Below are 25205 nucleotides of genomic sequence, written 5' to 3' on the forward strand. Positions count from 1 at the left end.
ATAAGTTTGCCTGCCCACGTGGAAGGGGCTGCTCCTGTGCCCAGCCACCTCTAAGCACCTCCCCCCGGAAGCTGCTGGGATTGGGATGAGGGAGAGATTTAGGAGCTTGGGAAAGCTGTGGGGAGGAGGGCTGTTCTCAGCCGAGCCTTCCTCAGGCTCAAGGCAGTGGCCACTGTGGGAAAGAGTCAGAAAAGCAGTTCTCACTCCTCTTTGTGATTTACGCTGGACAGCTCTGGGCAGCCTGGCCCGCCCCTCCTCCCTGAACAAGAGGGGCCCACAAAACTTCATGGTCTCCGCAGCCCTGGGCTTTGGCCTCACTTCCCTCCCAGCCTACTTCTCCTGTACCTGTCTGCAGTCCTGCTTTCTGGCTGGGAAACCAAGGAAAGTCATCCTTTATCTTCTGAGTTCCTCTGGACCACGCCTCCCCTCCAGCCAAGAGGCCAACAGCATCAGGGTCTAAAGATACCTGTGCCTTGGAAAACCACCTCCTGGGCTCAGCAGCTGGGGGAGAGGAGGCTCAGCTTCAGGGCTCTGTGGGCATCCAACACCTTTCATGGCTGACCATGGGCAAGTCACAGCACTTTAGCTTGCTCACCTGAGGAACGACACACCCCAACCCATTCTTCAAGGACCCACCTTGGAGTGTTCATGGCACACCTTCCTTCCTCCACTCTCATCACAGTGGCTGACAGAACCAAAGGAAGTAATGATGGGGAATCTGCACCAGCCCCCAAGTACCATGAAAGGGTATTCCCTGCCTAGGGAGGGAGACCTTCATCTCCTCTTTTTTGTCTTATGAAATGTTTATTTTTGAGAGACAGAGAGAGACACACACACACACACACAGAGAGAGAGAGAGAGAGAGAGAGAGAGAGAGAGAGAGAGAGAGAGAGAGAGAATGCATGTGTGAGTGAAGGAGGGGCAGAGAGAAGGGGACAGAGGGTCTGAAGTAGGCTCTGCACTGTCGCACAGAGCCCAACATGGGGCTCAAACTCACAAACCTCAAGATCATGACCTGAACCAAAGTCGGATGCTCAACCAACTGAGACACCCAGGTGTCTCTCACTCCTCTTTAAGGCAACTGGAGAAAACACACCAGCAAACAAGAAAAGATTAGGAGTTGGAACATTCTGAACCTTTTAAATGGCAGCCTTAGGAGTGGCGGGGGCCGGGGAGGGGGGGGATGATCCTCCAGGAAAAGACTGGTGGGGCAGGCCAGAGGCTGGGGTAAGCCGGGGGGCAGCCTGATGAGTCCTAACTGACTTATTTACAAACTATGGACCCAATATTTAGCCCAGCTATGGGCTCCTGGTTTTTCTAGAGAAAGCCAGAAATCCAAGTTTCTTTGTTTCCTTTCTCAAATGAAGTCTCCCGATTTTAAAATCTTGCCTACCAATTCAAAAATTTGAAAAATCACTGAAGGCCAAATCAAACACGTCCAGGGGCCAGATCGGCCGGCTGCCCCTTTGTGGCCTGGGATCTGCAGGTAACACAGCCTCCTCCTTGGCTGCTCTCAAGGCCTCTGCAATCTTTCCCCTGACATGCTTTGCCCTACAGCCTCCCCTTCTACTTCCAGCAATGACCACAACCATTTGAGTGCCTTTCAGTGTTGTACAGACTCTATGGTTAGTCCTCACAAGAAGAAAACAAAGATCAGAGAGCTTATCTACACATACGGCAAGTAAAGGGCAGATTCAAGATGTCTGACCACAAAGCCAGAGCTGATTCTTCTGTAGAGTTACCAGGGACTGATCTCGGGATTTCTCCCAAGTGAGACAGACAGAAAGGGTGGAGGGGAGGAGCTGGCCCCAGCCATTCACTTGTCCGCTCTAAGCTACTACAGGGGTAGTGGTCAGCCAGTCAGCACATTTGATCCTCTGTCTCTGGGCTCCTCTCTTGAGCAGCACACAGTCTACTGCAGTGGTTTCTGGGTCAGTCCCTCCAACTAGACTTTGAGCTCCTTGAGTTTGGGCCTGTATACCTTCTTTATCCCGGAAACTACAGGGAAATCATATAGATGTTTACCATGTGATAGACGGAAGCAACCAAATTAGATGCACCAGTCCAGATCTGCCCATGGAACCTCTGCTTGCCCTAGAGGCTTCAGATGTCTCTGTCTGCAGTCTGCTCCAGTCCCACCCCATCTGGGGTGACCTAAAGTTCTGTTTCTCTTCCTCTAAAATCACAAAAGTTGCTGTCTCCAACTCTCTGGTAGTTAGCGCTCAGTCCTTAGAAGGGCCTCAAACTATGTTTGTTGAAGTCAACGAGTATTTTTTTAAGTTATGCCCTGACCAAAGGAGCAAAGAGAACCAGAAATCCAGTCCACGAGCCCCTCACCAAGCCTCTGCCAGCCCGGGGGACGGGGGAACAGGCACCTTCTTCTTACTGTTTAAGAGGGGATGGCTTTTTGTCATTCTTTTGAATTCCTCATAGCTTGCATGAAGGCACGGTGCATGCTGGTGGAGACCCCATTTCTCTGCTCCTGGCACTGTGCCTGGTACACGGAAGGCCCTCATCATGTCCACTGAGTTCATTCACCTCAGCAGGCATCTACTGCATGCCTCCTATGTACAAGGTTTCACCACGGCTGAACCTCCTAGGAAGGTAGACAGATTCGTCTGCTGACATCAGCAGCACGTCTGCACAGGGCAGGCTGGAGTTAACTTCCCATCCAGTGAGCTGGCTTCCCTTAACATGGTTCAGATTTTATTATAGCTTCACTAGACACACCCTAGGAACTTGCTTCTTCTGGGATGGAGACCAAAACCCTCAGGGCCAAGGCCTGCATGTAACTGGAGTCTAAGCAGATAAGCGGGGAAGAGAAGCACAGGGCAAAATCACACCCAGACAGAGAGGTACGAAATGAGCTTTTCACCGTGGCCAGGACTGAAGTCCCAGGGTCCTGGCCGTGGCTCGGCCTGGCGCGAAGAGCCAAGGTCCTGGCCTCCATGCTCTGGTTCTGAATGCTACCACTCCCAGAGAGGGCCAGAAGTGCGTGGAATGCAAAGAGAAGTGTGCAGAAAGAAGCTGTACTCAGTGCCTAGTGCAGAGGTGGGAGTCGTTCAGGGAACTGGCAGGAACAGGGAGGGAGGGTCTGGGAGGAAGCAATGCTGGGGTGCCTCAGCCTCCCAGTCCAGCAGGGCGGTGCTGGCATCACCCCGAGAGGTATTTACACTGTGCTCAGTCAGCTCTAGCCCCTCCCCAGCTTGTGGGCCAGAACTACCCTCATGAAGCAGCTAGCAGATGTTCTGTATTTTTGCTTCACATGTTTCATCTGCAGAAGTGACATGACTTTTTTTTAATGTTTATTTATTTATTTTGAGAGAGAGGAGAGAACTCGAGCAGGGGAGGGGCAGAGAGAGAGGGAAAGAGAATCCTAAGCAGGCCTCACGCTGTCACTGCATAGCCTGATGTGGGACTCGAACTCATGAACCATGAGATCATGACCTGAGCTGAAATCAAAGAGTTGGGATGCTTAACCGACTGAGCCACCTGGGTGCCCCAAAAGTAACAATGATGTTAAATGTGAAAGCCCCCCGTGCTCTTCCACAAAAGTCCCTATGGCAGGAGGAGATCTGGGCATGTAGCCAGAAGCTAACAAGTTCCTACAAAGCTTCATGTCTTACATTTTAAAACCAACACAAAGTGTGCATTCTGTATTATATCCTGCTTATGATATAAACATGTTTTCCACTTAGATTTTTTTCAGTAAAACTGATATTCCAGGAAGAAGCAGGTTTACTTTGTCACTCCATATGGACCACCACCACTAACTGCATACACCCAGGCATGAAGGTACCATTCATCATAAGCTTTTCTCTTGTTGAAGAATATCCTCATCCCGTGTCCTCTCTCCAAAGCCTACGTGGCCAAACTCTACCCAATTCAGGGCCCTGCTCCAATGTCACTTCTCCCATGAAGTCTTTCTAAATTCCCCTTAGGCTAGAAGTAATCTCTGCCCTCAACCCTCAGCTCTCTCTGTGTGCTTCCTTTACCTCTGATCAGGTTCCTTGTTAGTCTTTTGTATCTCTGTTTTATTTTCCTCGTGAAAAGTCAGCTAGCGGAGAAGTTCTGATTTCTCCCCAAATCCACCATGGAAACTGGCAGTGTATATTTAGTAAGTACTCAATACATGCTGAACATGTCTTCAGACTACTACTGCTACTACCACTGATGATGATGATGATGATGATGATGATAAGGGCAATTTCACATGGCTGTGGGTCAATGTAAACCTCTGCTCCATGGTGCGCTTATGCTTGGCTCTCACCGGCCTGTGCTCTAGGCCTGGGAAAGCCTTTGGTGCAGTGGTTCATTTTCTAGCTGGGGATGCCTCTGGTCCCAGTTGAAAGGACTCACCCAACCACAGAACAGTAGCAAGGAAAATGGGACCAGGGGCGCCTGGGTGGCTCAGTCGGGTAAGCGTCCGACTTCAGCTCAGGTCACGATCTCACGGTCCGTGAGTTCGAGCCCCGCGTCGGACTCTGGGCTGATGATGGCCCAGAGCCTGGAGCCTGCTTCCGATTCTGTGTCTCCCTCTCTCTCTGACCCTCCCTTGTTCATGCTCTGCCTCCCTCTGTCTCAAAAATAAACGTTTAAAAAAAAAAAAAAAACTATTTAAAAAAAAAAAAAGAAAATGGGACCATACCTTAATATTGTCTTCTGGCCAAGAGTTCAGCATTGTTGCAAGGTGGCCCTTGTCATGAATGGTGATAAACAGCCCCCTAGGAAAAACAAAACAGGTACACACAGAGAAACCAGCCAGTCAGATTAGGAACAGAACAAAGACCACAATACTGTGTATCACTGCATCATTTAATTTTTCCCGCAGACCTGGGCAAAGGCAACCTCTAAATTGCCTGCCATGCCCTGGCCTTCCTCCAATGTCTCCTCTCCTCAAGGAGAGGAGTGGACTCCTCAAGGCAAGGAGTCCACGGGGCCAAGTGCTGTGCCCTCCTGGGGCCTGTGTTCTCCAGAGACTGCCCCTCCCTTCTGCCCTCTAGACCAGGCACACAGGACCCCAGAATTCTCTGAGGGACCCAAAGCTGCTTCAGGAAACTGTGTCGACCTCTTCTCTGAGGCCCACTCAGAGTACCCACTGTACTCCTTTGAGTACAGACCACACCACGGTGGGCAGACCCCTACGCCTGGGGCTGTGGCTGGAACATGGATGTGTGGGTTGTGGCATCCAGACACAGGCAGTGGGGGATGGAGCTGGGGAGAGGAGGAGGGGTGGGCTGCCAGCTGTGAGACACTTCTCCCTGCAGCACTAGAGCCTGTGACTTCTAAATTCAAACTTGGCCTTCCAGACCAGCATGAAGGTGTATCTGTAAAGGCGGGGGTGGGGGTGGAACATTATTTTACATAACAGTTCATTAGCATGATTTAGAACTTCTAAAGTTCAGCCCTCTGTATATGGACCTGAGTCTTTTGCCCTGGGATCGGGGTATGAAGATGGGATAGTTCGTGCCACTTCCTTCTTTCCCTTTTGTCCGATACACCCAAAAAGACTCCTTTTGCTAATGAAGCACTCACTGTTTTGCCAATGTGAGGAGGCCGGGGAGTTGTGGGAGAACAGCCTCCCCCATTCGCACTGCCCTGGCAAACTCAGAGAAGACTTCCCAACAGTACTTCATGGCTTCGTGAGATACTCACATTTTGGATCTGTTATTTAAATCATGCCCTAGTTGGGGCGCCTGGGTGGCGCAGTCGGTTAAGCGTCCGACTTCAGCCAGGTCACGATCTCACGGTCCGTGAGTTCGAGCCCCGCGTCAGGCTCTGGGCTGATGGCTCAGAGCCTGGAGCCTGTTTCCGATTCTGTGTCTCCCTCTCTCTCTGCCCCTCCCCCGTTCATGCTCTGTCTCTCTCTGTCCCAAAAATAAATAAAAAAAAAAACAAACAAAAAAAACGTTGAAAAAAAAAATAAATCATGCCCTAGTCAATGCTGTCAACACCCTGGGCCCTGTTCTTTAGTCTCAGCAGTCTTGTAAAACTCCCAACTGTGGACAAACCTCCTCTCTGCTCCCTGTACGCCTCCACCCAGGGGGCCGAAGGCAGGCGGAGAAAGTCTTACCACAGGACTGAATGGCACTTCCACAAATCCGTCACTGTCACCCCCCCCACCGTGGACTCTCAACAACCGACCGGTCTTTGTTCTTTCAGTGTTTCTCCAGTCAAAATCCACTCTTTCTACTCTTTGCAAAGACCATTTTAAACTTCTCTGTTCTCAAACCTCCAACAAACAGCCTCACCTTCCCCCAACACCCCTAGTGACCTCGCCTCTGATGTCACATGAAGCCACGGGATGGCATCTCTGTCAACCTCCCACCACCAAACCTGCAAACTTCTGCATCTGCAGACAGTTCCTTCATTCCTTCTGTTCCAATGAATATTATAAAGTCTTATACTTAATTACCTCTTCTCTCCTCTTCACTGTCCCTTAACTTCCCATCAGCCCCACAATATCCCCGAACCTTTATCGTCTTACAAACTTCTGGCTTTTGTTAGTGACAGTTTGTTGAATGGACTAAACTTTCTTCAGATAACAATAATAAAACTGTTATTTTTATTTTTTATTTATTTATTTATTTATTTAAAAAAAAATTTTTTTTTCAACGTTTATTTATTTTTGGGACAGAGAGAGACAGAGCATGAATGGGGGAGGGGCAGAGAGAGAGGGAGACACAGAATCGGAAACAGGCTCCAGGCTCTGAGCCATCAGCCCAGAGCCCGACGTGGGGCTCGAACTCACAGACCGTGAGATCGTGACCTGGCTGAAGTCGGACGCTTAACCGACTGCGCCACCCAGGCGCCCCCAAACTGTTATTTTTTAAAAATGATTATATTATTGTTACAAAGCTTAAGAGTGTATAAAATATACATTTTGAGGCAATGGAGGTTGGCTAAAAGCAGGCAGAAACTGAAAGGGAATTTACCTTTGAAAGCAGGAATTACACCTCTCGAGATTTACGAATTTGCAGCTTCATGTCTGAGGGGAGTCTAGTCTGAAGGCAACTTAGGGCAGCAGAGAGCCTTCCCAGCTCGAGGTGTCAGAGAGGGGAGTTAGGGCTGATAGAACAGCCAGGAAGTGAAAGGGGGCATTCTGGAAGGGAAGGAGCCACAGAAAGAATGAACTCCCAGGTCTGGGTATAAAACCCACCCACATCATTAAGCTGCGACCATCACCTGGGCACACACGAGGACCTGGTAAAGAAGCCGCAGCTGCGAACAGCAAAACCCCAACAGAGATTTCAGTTGCTGCCAATCTGGAGAGGCAGGGTTTTACACAGAGCTCCTTTAGAATATTCTGCTTACTTTATGCATGTTAGACATTTTCCATCAAAAAAAAAAAAAAAACTGAAACAAAACAAACCAACAAAGACCACCATGGAACCCCAAACTATTCTTGGCTTCCATGTTCCTTGCCAACACTGTTTCTTCTCTCTCCTCTCTTCCATCACCAAACTTCTTAAAAGCGTGGTCTAAACTGGCTGCCTCCGGTTTTTGTCTCCAGCTGCAGCATGCCTTCTCTCACGGTCATGCGGCCAAAGCTGCACTTGCTAAGGCCGCCAATGACTTCCATATCCCTGAATATAACAGGGATTTTCATTCTTCATTGCCTTTGGCTTCCCAGTAGCATTGGACACTTTTACCTACTCCCATCCAACCTTCGGCCTCTGTGACTCTCTCTTTGAGTCTTCCTCTTACCTCTGGCTGCTTGAAGTTCTTTGTCTTTCATGTAGGGCCATCCAGCTATTAGGTGTTATAGTTCCTCAAAAACTTGTACTATTTCGCTTTCCTTCCTACCCTTATTACTGTATGTGCCCCAAAGCTTTGGGCCAGTGACTCTCAGATATCCACAGTCCAGAGTTTCTCACCTTTGGTGCTACTGACATCTGGGTTGGATAATTTTTGCTGTGAGAACTGAGGTGGCCCTGTGCACTGTAGGGTGTTTGGCAGTATCACTGGTCTCTACCTACTATGGCAATAGCACCCCCATACTCTGTTGTGACAACCGAAAATATCTCCAGACATTTGTAAATGTCTCCTGGGAGGCAGTGTCACCTCTGGATTTAGAGCCATTGTTCCAGCCCTTTATATTTAACTGTGTACCTGACACATCCCTTTGCATGTCTCAAAGGCACTTCAAACTTGGCAGGTCCAAAACCAAGTCTCTGATCCTAATCTCCCACCACTATGACTCCAAGACAGAACAAAACAAAGACCCAAGACAAACCTGATTCTCTTCCCTTCCTCCTTTTCTCAGTGAATATTAACCCCTCACCCCACACTCCCATCTAGTATATACATCTAGTTTAACAATCCCAGTCCCCTGGAATCAATCTTCTCCCCTTTAACATAACCCAATGCCAAGTCCTTCAATTCTACCTTCTATGTAGCTCCTGGTTCATACGCTTCTTTCTACCCTAACATCACCTCCCTGGTCCAGGCTCCTATTCTCTCTTCCCTAAAGAGAGAGTGGGGTGTCCTTTGGGGCACTGCCTCTTGTCTGTCTCCAATCCATTTTCCATACAGTATAAAGAGAGAGGTTCTTGAAATCAAAGTCTTACTTCGTTATTCCTTGTGCTTGTCTTCCCATGACTCTTGGAATGAAGACCCAAATCCTTAACATGGCCGACCTGCAAGGCCTTGTGTGGTCTGGCCCTTGCCAACTTATTATCCTTACTTCACTCTCCCGTCATCTGCCACACTGGCCTTCTTTCCATCCCTCCACGTGCCATGATCTTCTTACGCCAGGACTAGTTCACATACTGTTCCCTTGCCGGGCACACCCTGCGTCTCCTCACTCTTTTTATTTTTATTTATTTACTTAAAAAATTTTTTTTAACGTTTATTCATTTTTGAGAGACAGAGAGACAGAGTACAAGTGGGGGAGAGGCAGAGAGAGAGGGAGACAGAGAATCCAAAGCAGGCTCTAGGCTCTGAGCTGTCAGCACAGAGCCCAACGCGGGGCTTGAACTCACGAACCGCGAGATCATGACCTGAGACGAAGTCAGATGCCCAACCGACTGAGCCACCCAGGCGTCTCTCTCCTCACTCTTTGTTTAGTGAATCCTCCTCATTCTTCTGATGACTTCCGAGTCAAAGCCGGAGCTCTCTGTTACACGTTCTCAAAGTACCATCCCTGCATACACAAACTTCTTACATTCATTTGTGTGGCTGTTTTGTTAATACGTCGCTACCTCCCTAATTAGACCGTAAGCTTCACTGGGGCAAGGTGAACATTTATTTTGTTGTTGTTGACTACTGTACATCCAGGCTTAGTCCATAATAGATGCTCAACACCTGCTTTGCGAATCAATGGAGGGAGCAAGTGAACCTGATAATGGCTGGAGGTTGAGGGATGAGAATGAAAGGTGCAGAATAAAGTTGGAGAGAAGAAAATTTTTATGCATGTGGGGTTGTTTCATGCACCAGGGATCACTAAGGCTGGGTGGGGCTGGGCTGGGTTAGACTGTGCCCTGTGGCTTAAACCAGGGGAATGCACATATGAAAGTGGGTGGACACGCCGGGGAAGAAGAAAACCCCGGAGTCTAAGACTTGGGGGATGCAGGGCTCCTTCCATCACATTGATGGAGGGCAATGTGGGTGTTGGAATGACCTTATTCACAAGGTTTGAGAGCAAGTTCCAGCATTTGCTGTGCCATTTTGAAATGACCAAGGGGCACTCAGTCATATCAATGAAGATGAAAACGAGGCATTGGATTGGCTTCTTGGAAGTTGTTTTTATGAATGATCTCCAGGAAATGTGAGTTTGGAAAATCGCACTATGTTCATAATAATGAACTTCAAAGAATGACCTGGATGAGAAAAGCAGCCACACATGGGCCTCCTGAAGTTTAAATAGGGGTACTTGCCTAGTGGCAGTAGAAGGGTAAATGGATCAAGGTGAGTACATAAGCCCAGAACTTAAAAAAAAATTTTTTTTTCAACATTTATTTATTTTTGAGACAGAGAGAGACAGAGCATGAATGGGGGAGGGTCAGAGAGAGGGAGACACAGAATCCGAAACAGGCTCCAGGCTCTAAGCTGTAAGCACAGAGCCCGACGTGGGGCTCGAACTCACGGACCGTGAGATCATGACCTGAGCTGAAGTCGGCCGCTTAACCGACTGAGCCACCCAGGCGCCCCAAGCCCAGAACTTTTAAAGAACCACCTTCTCCACCTCCCAAACCAGCCACTGCTCTGAGGCCTGACCTGAGGAGGTCTTGTTAGGGGTGTATTTCTGCTAGTTTTTACTTCCCCACAGTTGCACTTCTTATATCCGTAAGTGATTTCCCCCCTGGGGTTGTCCAGAGCTAGTCACATGGAATAATAATGCCAACAGGATGCCAATTCTTTCCAGCTGGAAGAACTGAGTCCCAGGCTCACTGATGACTCACTGAGTGACCTTGGGGAAGTCATTTACCTATACTAATTAGTCCCAGTGACGCACTCCTGGCCTCTTAAAGGTCTTAACTTGGCTCTGTTCTGGAAATGTCCCCACCCAAACAACTCTGGCTCTCAACATTCCCCTGATAAGATCAAGGCTTACTAGTGATACTTAACAAAAAGCTCACATACTAAGGGGTTTGATACATGCACACTATTCCAGATCTTAGCAAAGCTCTTGTGTGATTAACCCTAAACACAGAAAAAGTATGGTTACAAAAATTCTTTGGTACATTAAAACATTCCCTCTTCGTTGAAGATAAGGAGAGGGAGGAGGGACATTCACTTAAAGTGAATGTTTCACATTTAAATTTGAGTTACTAAAATTTCAAAAGATTTTTTCTCTTTTTTTGCATATATGCTCTGCAGGGATCATGCTATAAAAAATAACACATTTTGAAATGTATCAAGAGCTTTTAATCACTTCTCAAAGTGCTCTTCCATCTATTATCAAAACTATAGTGGGGACATCTCAGTGGCTCAGCCAGTTAAGCGTCTGACTCTTGATTTCAGCTTAGGTCATGATCTCGCATTTAATGAGTTTGAGCCCAGCGATGGGCTCTGTGCTGATGGTGGGGGAGCCTGCTTGGGATTCTCATTCTCTCTCTCTCTCTCTCTCAAAATAAATAAATAAACTTTTAAACAAACTGTAGCTACAAATGATCCCAAATTGATTGCCCTGGATGAAGATTTTGAAATATCTAGTCTGAAGACTTCATCTTATAAAAGAGGAAACGGACATCCAGAGAGGCCACTGTGGCCAGTAGTGAAACATTCCTCTTTGATGCATGTTGGTGAGAATGTAAAATGTGCAGAGTGAGGGATTCTGATGATAAACAAATGGACAGCAGGTTTCCAGCAGGATCCTATGGGGTTCTCTTGCCCATCCACCCATTTCCTGGCAGAACTGCATCTGGGAAGAAAGAAAACCTCTTAAATGCCTTCAGCAACCTATTTGCATGTTTAGCCACTTTCTAGTCAGGGGACACTATCTTTTCCAGCAGTACTTGGTGATGGGGTTGGCTGCTATGTCTGTTTCCATGAGGTTCTGATCAAGTGAGAAATGCAGACATTCACTCCTCTGCATTCCTTCTTAGTGACTTCAGGAAGTAAATACATAAGCACCACTGGAGGATCTCCTACCTGCACCTGCTTTGTCTCACCCTGAGACCTCAGACTCACAGGCATCCCTGAGGCTGGAATAGGGATTTTCAGCTAATTCCCAATAATCCAAAGTACTGAAAATGATGGGGCTGCAAGCGACGCAAGCGTGGTTTTGGAGAAATGGCAGATGGAAGGTAGCACAGACTAGGGGTTAGACGTATGTGCTTTACAACGATAGCCCCTGTGTTCAAAGCCTGCCTCTGCTACTCACCAGCAATGTGTCAATGGACAAGTTACTTCCCTTCCTCAAGCTTCAGTTTGTAACATGACAACATGACACCAGCTGCTTCATATATTTGCTATAAGGACTAACTAAGACAATGCATATTTAGTTTATCAGAGTATCTGTTGGTATACAGTAAGCATTCAACAAGTGACAGCTTTTAGCGTTGCTGAGCTAGTGTCGTAAGAGTCCAGACTCAGGGAGCACCTGGGTGGCTGTCGCTTGTATCCAACCTCGGTCCAGGTCATGATCTCACGGTTCGTGAATTCGAGCCCTGCATTGGGCTCTGCGCTGACAGTGCGGAGCCAGCTTTGGATCCTCTGTCTCCCTCTCTCTCTGCCCCTCCCACCTCCTCAAAGATAAATAGATAAAATTAAAAAAATAAAGAGTCCAGACTCAGGAATCAGACCGCCAGGGTTCAAATGCTGACAAAATGCCAGTGAAGTACCTGGCCCATAGTGAATGCTTGGTAGATTTCAGTAGCTAATTATTAACTTGTATTTTAACTAGAATTATACTAAATCAATGTGCATATTTTTAAGAGCCACGACTGGCAGTTATATGTGTCTTTGGTGAAACAGGAAAACAGTCATAAAGTTTGGTGGAAAATCTTTTCATTATGTGGGTCACTGAGTGAGGGCAAAATACTGGGGTGATACACACTTGGGACTAAAAGTTTTCCATGTTCCCTGCAAGAGCTAATATTCAATGAAAGTGTTATCAAGGGCAGACTGAAAGGAAATACAGGGCACAAATGGGCAATATTCATTCATTCACTCACTTATTCACCATTCATGCACTCATCCAGTTATCTCTCCATCCATCCATTCATCCATCCATCCATCCATCCATAGGCTTTTTTGAGTATCTCTCTTCCAGGAACACTATTAGGGCTAGGCTCTTTATGTACATATCTTAATTCTCACGAAAAACTATCAGGTGGGCAACACCCCCATTTGATAAAGGAGATTAAGAAGCACAGATGTGGAGGTAGAGGTGAGATTGAAGCACAGGTCTCTTGATCCCAGAAACGTGGTTCCTTTAGTGTGTGATTTGGGATAAGTCACTTCAACTCTCTGTGCCTTAGTTTTCTCTTCACTAAATGGGAACAATGGCTTCTCCATTACGGAGTGACTGTGGATCAAACAAGCAAGTTCACAAAAACTCTGCACACCAGAAAACCCTACAGACGTGAATCTTGGTGTTTGTCTGACCTTGTCCAATATGGTGAGTCTGAGAGGGGGTGAAGTCCTCCAAGAGCATGCCAGTCCTTCTGGTTTCCTGGGGGGCCCTTGATGGATGAAGTTAGGTGTCAAGAAGCTATCTGAGCCCACAGCTGGGTCTATTTCAGCCTTCTTTCCATGAGAAGGAGCCAGAACCCCACGGAAATGAATGATGCCCTGTGAAGCACTACCTTTGACAGCTGGCGTGATGTTATCATCCTGCTCCAAGGCACAAAGGGAGGTAGGAAGGTGGGAAGCTCCAGGAAGCCCAGGGCTGAGACTCAGAGGCGTTTCCAGCTTTTGAATGAGTTATAGGCTGCCCTGGGGGATCCCAAGGTACTGAACATCCTGCAGTGAGCTAATGTAGCCTGAGCATTCATCAAGGCCAGTGACTCCTCTGAGTAATTAGAACAGAATGTCCTGCACCATGCTAACAAAGATGGGCACCTGGGACAGAGGCACTCCTGGGAATCTCTCCTTGTTAACAGTCATTAAGTGGGACAGCACAAACAAAAAACAAAAAATAACCTTGGCTACTGGTTACTTCCCCCAAATTTTTCCTGTTTACTTCAGGGAAACACTTTTGGACCCTGAAGGAAGAAAAAATACATAGAGTGAATATGGCCAATTGCCAACCTCTGGAATGCAGGGCTTAAATAAATACATGCCCTGCTTTATACAACATACAGCCTATTCTCGAAAAGCTGTGAGTAAATAAAATATCTATACGTAAAATTATATTATACATGCACTTTGGAGGTTGCTGTTTTAGGGGGACCTGCTGAGAATTGTTTGCAAATGTAGATCACTGTCCCCTGATTTATGTCTTTCACAAATTTGGGCTTTCATACTTCAGTTTCTAGAAACAGAACTTAGATTCTCTCTTGGCTGGTGCCTGGACAGCAGGACCCACTGACCAAAGTGGTGAAGTGGCCAGAGAAGTGGGGCAGTGCCCTTCTGCATGGAGCTTCGGGATAAGCATGCAGAGACAGGGAAGAGACGGAATGATGCTTATGCTCTCTTCTTTCACATACGTGACCCTTATGGCCTGACAGGCGTATCTGTCACGGACTGTTCACCGTGGAGCACAGCTGACGTGACACTTTGGGGTGCAAGTGCTTAAGGGCCAGCGTGCGATTCACCACCTGGTCTTTCCCTTTGCCATGGCAACCTGTCCAGTTCCAGATGAGGCTACTTCACTAGCCTGGTTCCAGAGGGAGGAATCCATGAAGCACCACCTCCAGCTGCCCCACAGAGGACAGGATGCAGGAACACAGAATATATTTTCAGAGTTGAGATTCTTAGGGTTGTTTGTTCTGCCACGTAAACCAGCCATGGTACTCCCTGTGCAACAAGATCTCCTGGAGGTGCCCTGTACGTAAGACAAATGTTGGGGCTCTGGTGAAGCAGAGGCGAGGGCCCGTCTTCTCTGAGGTACCACCTGGTGCTCTTCATCTCGGCACTGTTCCCACAACAGATCTCGGGCAATGACAGCAGAGAAAAACAATTCCTGATTGGAAATGGTACTATGGTACTGTGAGTTAGTAGTTGGTATTTAGGAAATTAAGTATTTTTTTTTTTAATGTTTATTTTTTTGAGAGAGGGAGACAGTCTTGGCCAAGTATTTTCTAGGTTAGAAAAACTCCAAGCCAACTACTACAAGTTGACTCGTGTCTCCACCAAAAGATATATTGAAATCCTAAGCCACGGTACTTGTGATCTTATTTGGAAATAGGGTCTTTGCAGATGTCAAGAGGCTGAGGTCGCAAGGAGGACCCTGATCTGATATGACAGGTGTCCTTAGAACAAGAAGTGGGGATACACAGGGAGAAAATGGCCATGTAGTGCCGGAGGGGAGACTGAAGTGATACATCTATAAGCCAAGGAATGCAGGAGTTGCTGGCAAACAGCACGAGTTAGAAGAGGCAAGGAAGGATTCTCCCCTAAGATCTCAGAGAGAGCACAACTCTGTGGCCACCTTGACTTCTGGCCTCCAGCACTGTGAGACAATAACTTCCTGTTGTTCTAAGCCCCCAGTCTGTGCTGTTTTATTACAGCAGACTCAAGGAAGCTAATGCACCAGCTGTCCACCATCCGTGCAGCAGCCATGAGCAGTGGCGATCACGACTCTTTCCCTCCTAAAACTCCAGTGGGATGGAATGTTGCAAGGGCAGGTGCCGGTGAGGTTTCCTCCATCCAACAAAGGCCTGTAAATTACATCACTATCTCCAGTTTCCATCAGGAGCCAGAAAAATCCGCTTAAATTTTAGAATTCAGTTACACGAAAGAGAAAGAAAAACAAAGATAATGTTCACTTAGGAGAGTGTTATTTCTTGAGAAAAAGACTCTTAACCCTTATCTCTGCCTGCAGAGGACTAACCCTTAGAAGTTTCCTAAAATAGAACTGGGGGGATAAAAACCTAGCAAAATCCACTCAAATAGACAACATTCATTTAGGCTTCTTGTTACCAAGTCCAACACAAAAGAAGGACTTAATTAAAACAGGGTTGGTGACACAAGGCAACACACCGAGGCTGGGCTCAGCAGGAGGGACGTACACGTTCAACTCTGGAACAAAGGCTCACTGTTGCCACGAAACCACCATTCCACACATTTTTGGCAGGACAGACACATTTTTGGGCAGGAAGGGAAGCTATCCTCTGAAATACTGCAAGAGGCTATCTGTAGGGTTCAGCAATGGTCTCCCGGAGCCAGCAGCACAGCGGGACAAGGTAGGTATGAGAAGTGCCAAGGGCTTCTGCAGCCCAGCACCTGGTGAGGCATAGCCTGAGGCCAAGGTGAGGAAGCTGTCCCTGCCTTGGAGAAACTTAAAAATCATATCTTTCCTTGATTCTGTCAAGTGTCCTCAGGGACTGTGGCTAAAGTAAGGGATGAGTTTGTGGTAGGTCTCTCACAATCCTTTGGTTTTATTTTCTATCTTGAGAAACATTTTGATTATTTTAATCCGCTGAACAACCATAGCTAATTTCCTGTACCTTGGACAGCCCATCCTGTTTCCATTCTGTCGCCCTCTAGGTGGGATGTTACGAGGGGCCTGTGGAGGCCCCCTTTCCTTCCGACCCTCCCAGATCACAAGTGATGTGGGAGTGTTTCTGCCCTTGGAGTGAGGCATAAGGGTGAGGACTGAGATGTTTGCCACGTGACTCCTTCAGTGGGAGTGCGGAGTGGGCATAGCTTCCTGGATCCCTTGTGCTTGAGGTTAACATCTGCCTTGCCCCCTGCACAGGTTCCATGCATTCTGCTTCCTGCCAGGCATTGTGCAGGGCACATGAATGAGACTGATTCAGTGGGGTTTTCTGATGGAGGCAGATCAGGGGGGATAAAAATGAAGTACACTGTGGTGTAACAGAGAGCTTGCTGGAGGACGGGGAGAACTACAGAATAAGCAGGCCCAGGATGGCGAAATCACAGGGTGAAAAGAGCCACAGAGCTGGGCTCAGAGTCCCCAGTCTAGGGCCCTTTGGTTCCACTGTCCCCTTTCCCTTCCTCTTGCTGCTGTGGGATGATGCCCCCCACGCAGACTCAAAGCCTCAGATGGGCAGGGACCAAATCCACAGTTTCCATTGACCACAGGTCCCCCAGTATAGCCCTATGGACACTGTATCCCTTCAGAAAGGGATTTCCAAAGAGATGATCTCTTCCTTTCTCTCCTTCCCTGAATGTGGGAATGGAGTAGTCAGGACCAGAGTGCCAGTGTGTCCACTACCACATCTAGCCCTGTGAATTTGAGAAAGTTACCAGACCTCTCTGAGGTTGCTTCTCCATCTGAGAAATTTAGGATTCTGTGACATAATCTAGCAAGACCTGTACTTTCCAGGTTGTTATCTGCAAGGATGCAAAGGCATGAGCAAAGACAATGAATCAGTGACACCAATACTGTAGTTCATGACAAATATGTACAAAAGGGGAAACTGAGTAATAAAAACATATAATAAAATGAAAATGAAGCTTTCATAAATTTTTGTAGTATAAGCAAAGAAAAAAAAACGTAATAAAGGAAAAAAGAAAAAGAAAAAAAGAAATCCATGCACTTTTTGGATCTGTTGCAAGAGCACGGATTTGGAACTAGAGAGACCCCCAGTTCAAATTCCAGCTCTAACCAACCCTTATTCGCTTGCTGGGCAACTTCGACAAATTACTTAACCTCAGTATTAGTTGCTTATTATTTAAATGGAGTTCTAATTAGTAATTAATTTAATAATTAAATCCTCTCATAAGTTTGTGTGAGCATTAAATAACATAATACAATGTCAATCACAAAGTAGCCTCTCCATCAAATCTTAAGTCGGAACCTAATAAATATTTACCAAAGGAACAAGTATCAGTTCAGTTCACCTCAAAGGGACACTGAATTTTGTACCATGGGTCACAGACAGGGTGACTACATATTATGGCTTGCCTGTGTCTTGGCACAATTATTGTTTGATTTCCTTTTCACTTTCAAAAACATATTGATCTGCACAGTCTATGATGCTCAATACTGCAGACATTTATGGGATGCCTAGTGTGGAAAGTCAGGCCTATCTTTCTGGTGCTGTTGTTCTGAATCCTTTCCCTGTGTTGTCATTAATTATAACCCTACTAGTAACACAAGGCACCTGTGAAGTGGCTAATATCACCCAGTCTTTTGCTCTTTCAACTTTTAGGAAAAGTCTACAGCATACTTTGTGCCAAACTCTGCAGAGTTGGTGTTGAACCCAGACAAAGGATGGAACCTTCAAGGTGATAGACCTGCAAACCTTTTAGTCTTGCCTCCTTGTGGGTCTGATCTTTGGCCTCAGGTAACTCATCATTTTTACCTCAGCTGCTGTGTGAAGAAAGAAATAAAGAAAAGGAAAGGAAAGGAAAGGAAAGGAAAGGAAAGGAAAGGAAAGGAAAGGAAAGGAAAGGAAAGGAAAAGAAAAGGAAAGAAAAAAAAGAGAGAGAAAGCAAGCAAGCAAGCAAAGAAGGAAGGAAAGAAAGAAATGAAAGAAAGAAAAAAAGAATTTGGGGAGGACGCTATGTTCTGAATGCATCCCCCTAAATTCATATGTTGAAATCCTAATGCCCACCATGATTGTACTGGGAGGTGGCGCCTTTGGGAGGTGATTAGGTCATAAGACTGGAGCCCTCAATGAATGGGAGTAGTGTCTCATAAGAGGTCCTGGAGAGTTCCCTAGTCCCTTCCTCCATGTAAGAATAAGGAGAAATCTGCCACTTGGGACAGCCCTCACCCAACCATGCAGAGCCCTGAGCTCAGGCTTCCAACCTCCAGTGTCTGTTGTTTGTCAACCACGCAGTCTGTGGTACTTTGTTACAGCAGACTGAATGGACTAAGACATGCCCACTTGGAATACTTTACAAATACTATACCATTTACTCATTGCCACAAACCTGGGAGCCAGCTACAGTTCCTATTTCCATCTGAAAATACTGAGGCTGGCTGAAACGAGGTAACATCACCGAGACAGAAAGAAGGCACTGTGCCTTCAGGTGTGTTGTTGAAGTGGTAGGAGACATTTGTAAAACACCAAGCTTTTGTCAGCATAGACAAAGACTGGAGTAACTTTCGCCCGTTAAGCATCTGACTTCGGCTAAGGTCATGACCTCACGGTCCCTGAGTTCAGGCCCTGTGTCAGGCTCTGTGCTGGCAGCTCAGAGCCTGGAGCCTGCTTCCAATTCTGTATCTCCCCCCCCCCCACAACCCCCCAACCGCCCTTTCTCTCTCCTTCTCTCTCTCCCCCTACCCCACTCATGCTCTGGCTCTCTCAAAAATGAGTAAACATTAAAAAAAATTTTTTTAAAAACTGGAGTAACTTTCTAATTATTTTTCTATTTTTTTTCTTCCCGGAATTTGCAAATCTCAGCTATTCCTCTGGTGTCATTGATTATGAATGCTTTTTGGCAGGAGAAAATTGTTCAAGGCGCATTCCAAGGGTTGGAGAGGAATTTCTCCATCTGTTCTCTTTGAATTAAAAGGATCCTGATAAGGTGTACAAATAACTGAAGAAGAAAGCGTGGTTTTCATTTAAGAAGCACGCACACGGAAGAGCTAAAGAGTGCGCCTTGTATCTCCATCATCATTGGCTGACTGAACAATTTATAATCACGAGGACAAAAAAGGTCCCATAGATGGAAATTTCAGCTGCAATTGACACCCCTGTCCAAACAGCAAATCGGTTCAGAATCTAAACATTCTAATTTTGCAATTCACAGATGCTTCCAATTAGAATAGGGAAGGTTAATGTGGTTTCAGCTGTTACTTGAAAATATTAAAATGTGCCAAGAAAATGCAGACAGAGTTGGTACAAAGGAGTTTCTTTTTCTACTGAAATATTTACTCCTCCAAAAATAATAATCACAGAGGCTTCAGGCCCCCTCTTCCCAGAGAAGTCACACTTAATACTCTTCACTTTCTTTTATGGTGGTGAACATGGTACAGACCCACACAGGCTTCCACTTCATAAAGCAAACAAACACCTTCCTGGGGTCGAGAAGAACTCTCATCTGGGTCTCTGGGCAATAAGTATTTTGGAACATGGCTGTGCTCTAACATAAACTTCTGATTTATCCAAGCAAATAATCATCAAACCTGAGAGTCTGAAATTGCGATACCACCGACTCAGATGCCAACGCACTGCTTGTTTACAGGTACCTGCGAGATAGGGAGGGAAAAACATCCTGTTTGTTTTTCCAAAGCAGATTTGAGAAGTAGTCCCACATATTCTTTTTCCACGGAGTCATAAATTTCTGAGGCCTCAGTTTGAGAAATAGGCTAGGAGCTCAGAACCCTATCCGAACCCACTGAAACAATGGGCCCCACGCCAAGGACAAGCTGAAACTGTAAAAGCTCGAAAGTTTCATGCTAGCATTTATGAGACAATTCTATGGGCAGGCATCTGCATTCTATCTTGAAGCAATTTGTAAGCGGAAGACTCTGCCCACTTTAATTTATTATATAAACATTTCTGGGGCTATCACTGCATATTAGTCATGAAAGCTGGAATTTAATAAAGGAGAACAGAATGCAGTTTTCAAAGAGGACAAAAGTTCACTGGGAAAACATATGTGCAAACCTCAGGGACCCTGATCACTGGAAGCAAATGTAAGAGACAGTTAAGTGCCTGAAACCAAATGTCTGAAAGGGCCGCTCAGCAGGAGTAACAGGGGCGGGGAGACATTTAACTTCACTTGTCATTCTGATGGAGTTGAGTCTCCCAACTATAAATGTTAAGGGAAGAAGTCTCACAAAACTCAAGATCAGGAATGTTCAAGGACAAGAAAGCATTTCTCTGAAATGCCTAGGGAAAGCTGTGTGCTTCTCTGGTCAGAAATAAGTCCCAGTTGGACCCACTCAATTCAAAACCCCAGTGTTAACTGTCAAGCTTAGGAGCAGAGGCTCAGACAGACACACACTCCACTCTCAAGTCTTCTGGTTAGTAGTTGAGTGACCTTGACAGATGACTACGCTGGAGCCTCAGTTTCCTCATCTGTAAAATAGGGATAACAAGACGTTTCTAATAAAGTTGTATGTGACACTTAGAAGAGATAATATACGGAGAACAGTATACTGTGTGGCACATTCGGCAAGGGCTCAATACATGGAAGCTATTTTTCCTATTATTCTGTGTAAACTATCCTAAAAAACCCTTCGCATCCTGGGCTTACTATTAGTAGAAGAAACATAATGAGTAAAGCTAAAAAAAGCTGACTTGATCTGATTTATGTATGAACTATATGTTTGCAACATTATTGCTTTTTTCTCTATTAGAATACCTTGGGTCTATATAGCTAACACCCAAATATTAGATGACAGCAATATCAAAAGAGGATCTTAATCCATTCAGGAGACTGGGATAGTATTGGTGCCACTATGAGTAATTTTTACTGTTACACTGAAAAACACAGCATGTCCAGTCCTTCTTTTCTACTGGCTTCTATAAGGTGAAAGCAGTCATTCATGAACTATTCCAACAATTCCTTATTAAACCCCTCCATGTAACAGGCACTGTTCTAGGCACTCGGCATATTTATTTCAGTTAATAAAACAGACGAAACCTACTGCTTTCTGGAGCTTATATTCATTCATCCATTCTTGTATACGGGACCTGCCATGCCAGGAGTTACAGAAAGGAAGAAGATAACAAAGATGAATAAGACACACTGTCTGACACACTCTCCAGCTTAGCTTTACATTCTATTAAATTCCAGAAACACTGATCCAGGCACTTATTGAGTGCCACTCTGTCCTAGGTCCTGTGAAGGTCTACCTGCTGCAGATTCTTTTCTTTTTTTAATTATTATTTTATTTTTATTAAAAATTTTTTAAATGTCTGTTTATTTTTGAGAGGAAGAGAGACACAGCGCAAGTGGGAGAGGGGCACAGAGAGAGGGAGACACAGAATCCAAAGCAGGCTCCAGGCTCTGAGCTGTCAGCACAGAATCCAAGGCGGGGCTTGAACTCACAAACCGTGAGATCGTGACATGAGCCAAAGCTGGACGCCTAACTGGCTCAGCCACCCAGGCGCCCCTACCTGCTGAAGATTCTTAAAGGAATCAAATCACCTTTTACATTAATGTCAAAAAGAAAATTTTAAGACACACTGCATTTTAAACAAAGTTAATAGAGTTAAAGCTCTTTGTCTTTAAGGAATCATTAGTAATAGAATCTCACTCATCTAGGATTCTATTAACAGTCATCAGGAAAATGAGATTCCAATTTTCTTCTATCCTTGCTCCTATTCTAACTATTGGTCCTTCCTTACACCTTCCTTCCATCCAACAAGGCCCATCTAACAAGGCTCTGTGCTGGGGGCTGGGTGTCCAATGGTAAGCTAAACAAATATGGCTCCTGCCCATAGCAAGCTTACAGTCCAGTAGTGTGGGAAGAGTCCTGCATGGCAAACAGAAGTAGTTCAATTCTACCTCTCTCTCACTACCTATACAGCCTGGGGGAGTCAACCTCAGGAATCCTCATTTGCTCAAGTCAAAGGGGCTGCACTATCTGTTTCAGAGAGTGCCTGGCAGGACTGTATTTGAATTCATACTAAAACTTCAAGGTACTTTATAGATATAAGTAATAATTATGAGTTATGGTTGATCCCCCAAATGATGGGGGAACATCTATCTCTCTACACCGTAGAAAGGAATAAAGAGGCAGGAGACTTGAGTTCTAGTCCTACCATTTCCATTGACTTACACCCCTGGTTGAGGAGGGTGTCATGTCCCCTCTTGGCCTCAGTTTGAGAAAGTTGATTTATAGAATCAGGATCATGTCACTGTGTGCTGCAAAGGGAGGCGAACCTACAGAAATGCAGACAGAGCCCAGGGTGTCTTCAGAGCTAATCCCTTCCACCCCCTCACAGACAGGGCTCCACCTGAGATATCCTGAGGAGATAGGACTCTTTCAAAGTCCTCTTAGGAGGCCGATGCCTCAGCCTGTCTTGGAACCCACAGTGGGGGGATATCTGGGAGTTTTGGGGGACTGGGCTGCAGGTGGCACACAGGTAACATCTGTGTTGGTTGTGTAGGGTGCTTTTAAAATTGGAGGCCATTTAATATCCCAACACCAACTCAAGGGAGTATCATGGCAGCAGGAGCCATGAAGTGCTTGGTATGTCCTTGCCACGTGCCTAAAAGGCTCTGTCGGTGCAGGTACGAAGGGCCCGCCAAGGTGCAAGCCCTGGCCCTCTTCCTGATGCTTTGTAACAGGGCAGCACAGTTCAAGGCCCCACTTTACCTCGTCTTCCCCCAGGGGACTCCAGCCGACACCTGCTGTAACTCCATTCAGCCTAAGGAACGTGTTTGCTTTGCCACTGTTGTTTGTGGGGTAAGGGTGTGCACATGATTCAGAAATGCTGAGTTTCAGCAACACAGGACTAGAGAGGGCTCCAATGAGGAAGGCGAGGTAGTGGACAAGGACAGGTTTGGGTTTCAACACTGCCACTCACCAGCCAGATGGCTCTCGACAAGACCCGCATCACCTCTGAACCTCTCCCCCTGTGACATGGGGACAATAATGCCTTCCGATTTCTCAGGGCTATTGTGAGAGTCAGAGATGGTAAAGGTACTGTGATCATCACCGTACTGGCCACACAGTGAAAGGCAGTGGTAGTCGTGGCTGTTGTAATCCAACTTGAGGTTCCATTTCCAGAGCCTCATCTCAACTTTTCCCTACTGTCATTATGCGGCGATGCAGTTCAGAGCCAGCAAATCTCCCTTCACAGCCACATCACGCCGGTGTCCGTGTGCTGCAGTGTCCTGGGTTTTCACCTTCATCTCCACGTCTAGGACCCTCTCTGGCTCTTCTCTCCTGGTGCTTGAGGGAATATAGCACTTCTCTGTGGCCTTGCTCTTTAGTCTTCCTGAATTATCTTCCTCAAAAAATGCTTTTGTTACAATCTCCCTGCTCCAAAGTGTATCGCCATCTCTGACTGACGCAATCCAAACCCCTCACTCCGCCTCACATCAGCTCCATCCTCCCCACCCTGTCAATGGAGTGAATTCCTCACACACCCTGCACGTGCTGTGGGCCAGTGTGGTAGTGAGTCCTCCGTCCCGGACATGCTCAGTTACCAGAGAGAAGAGGCTCGTGAAGGCAGCAGTGAGGGTGTGTGGTCTGAAGCCTGGGTGGTGCTCCCATGTAGTGGATGTGTAACCTTTTTCAGTGACTTTAACTCACGGTGCCTCAGTTTCCTCTTCATTAAAATGGGCCTAATAGGATTAGTTACCACAAGGAGATGTCGTGGGGACTACGTGTGAAGCACCTACAAGAGTGTCTGGTGCATCGGAAGCTCTGAATAAACCAACGTGAGCTACCACTCGGTGACAGACATGACTCAAGCATCCTCTCAGGAAGGGGCACTGCTTTCAGCTGTAGGCAAGACAAAACTGGCTGGGAAGAGGAAATTCACTGCATATAACAAGTCCAGGGGAAGGCAGCTCCAGGATTTGTTTGTTTAGTGGCTCAACCATGTCACCAAGGACACAAGTTCCCCACATTAATTTTGGGCATTAACGGCCTGGACCCTGAGCTGTTTATCCCATGACCGTAGGATGATCATCACAGTTCCAGGCATCCTGGGCAAACATGAAAGTGTCATGGGAAGAAGGAGCCTTCTTGCAACAAGAAAAACCTTCCCAGAAGTCCTCGGGTGGACGACCCTCATATCTCTTTGGCCAGAACAGGATTGGCTGGGATTAATTAGGACCCACTGCTTGGTGCTGGGAAAGGCCAAGACTTCCTCAAGGCACATGGCCATTTGGGGGGAAAAAGATAATGGAGAAAAAATAAATAAAGCAAACAACAACCAGGGTTTTGTTAAGGAGGCGGAAGAGGCCATCAGCAGTGTCTTTTGTATTCCCAGTGCTGAGAGTCTGTGATTCTTGGCTTGTTCCAGCCACATGTCTTACTTTATGCAGTTCTTCCTGCTTGGAACTCATCCACTAAAGCTTTGTATGCCTGGGCTATGTATGTGCTGGGCTACCTTCCCAACATGAATCAAAATCCTTTTTTCGAGGTTTAGATCAAGAACAACAATTCAGGGAAGAGATCTCTTACCACAATGAATTACTTCCATCCTTTCCAAGTGAGCTAGACAATCCACACCACAATTTACTAACTGGCTTATGTTGCTTTAGAGATGCTCTTCTCCTCAGGTGGCCTGTAAACATCTCAAGGTCACAGGCCCTGAATAAATTATCTTATTCCATTTGGATCTTCCATGTACTTAATGGTGTCCAACCACAAAGACAGTTAATGCTTGTTGAATCAATGCTTGTTGAACCTAATCAGAAGACAGCCTTGAAGTGGTCTCTCTGGTAGGTACCCGGAGATACTATGCTCAGCACTATGGGAGACACAGAGAAGAACAAAACACATAATTTCCCTCCTGGACCTTGTAGTTCAGGACAGGAGCTCATATGATGAATGACATGAAGTTGGAGAAGTCCATCGTCCTCTACCCATGTTACTTTTTGTTCTTTTGGGTTTTTTACTTGTTCCCCTCCAGTAACCTTTGGACAATGTTGAGGCCTCAGTGGGGCACCCCGCTGGAGCCCTGTTTCCACCTGCAGTATCACAGACCTGAAATCTTCTTGATCTATTCTTTCCCATCCTTCTCCCATTCACATAAAACCTATCC

General features: G+C 46.3%; 1 protein-coding gene across 3 annotated transcripts in view; it reads right to left on the reverse strand.

Moving 5' to 3' along the window:
- The window catches only part of ME3 (malic enzyme 3), a 193403-nt gene that overhangs the window by 62627 nt on the left and 105571 nt on the right, over positions 1-25205 (reverse strand). For all 3 annotated transcript variants that reach the window (XM_086678527.1, XM_086678526.1, XM_086678528.1), the window contains one exon: positions 4649-4724. In XM_086678527.1, coding sequence (XP_086534653.1) covers positions 4649-4724 — 76 coding nt within the window. The remainder of the gene's footprint in view (positions 1-4648; positions 4725-25205) is intronic.

This window comes from Puma concolor, chromosome D1 (assembly GCF_028749965.1).
Source record: "Puma concolor isolate L17-30 chromosome D1, mPumCon1.1.hap2, whole genome shotgun sequence".
Classification (NCBI taxonomy): domain Eukaryota; kingdom Metazoa; phylum Chordata; class Mammalia; order Carnivora; family Felidae; genus Puma; species Puma concolor.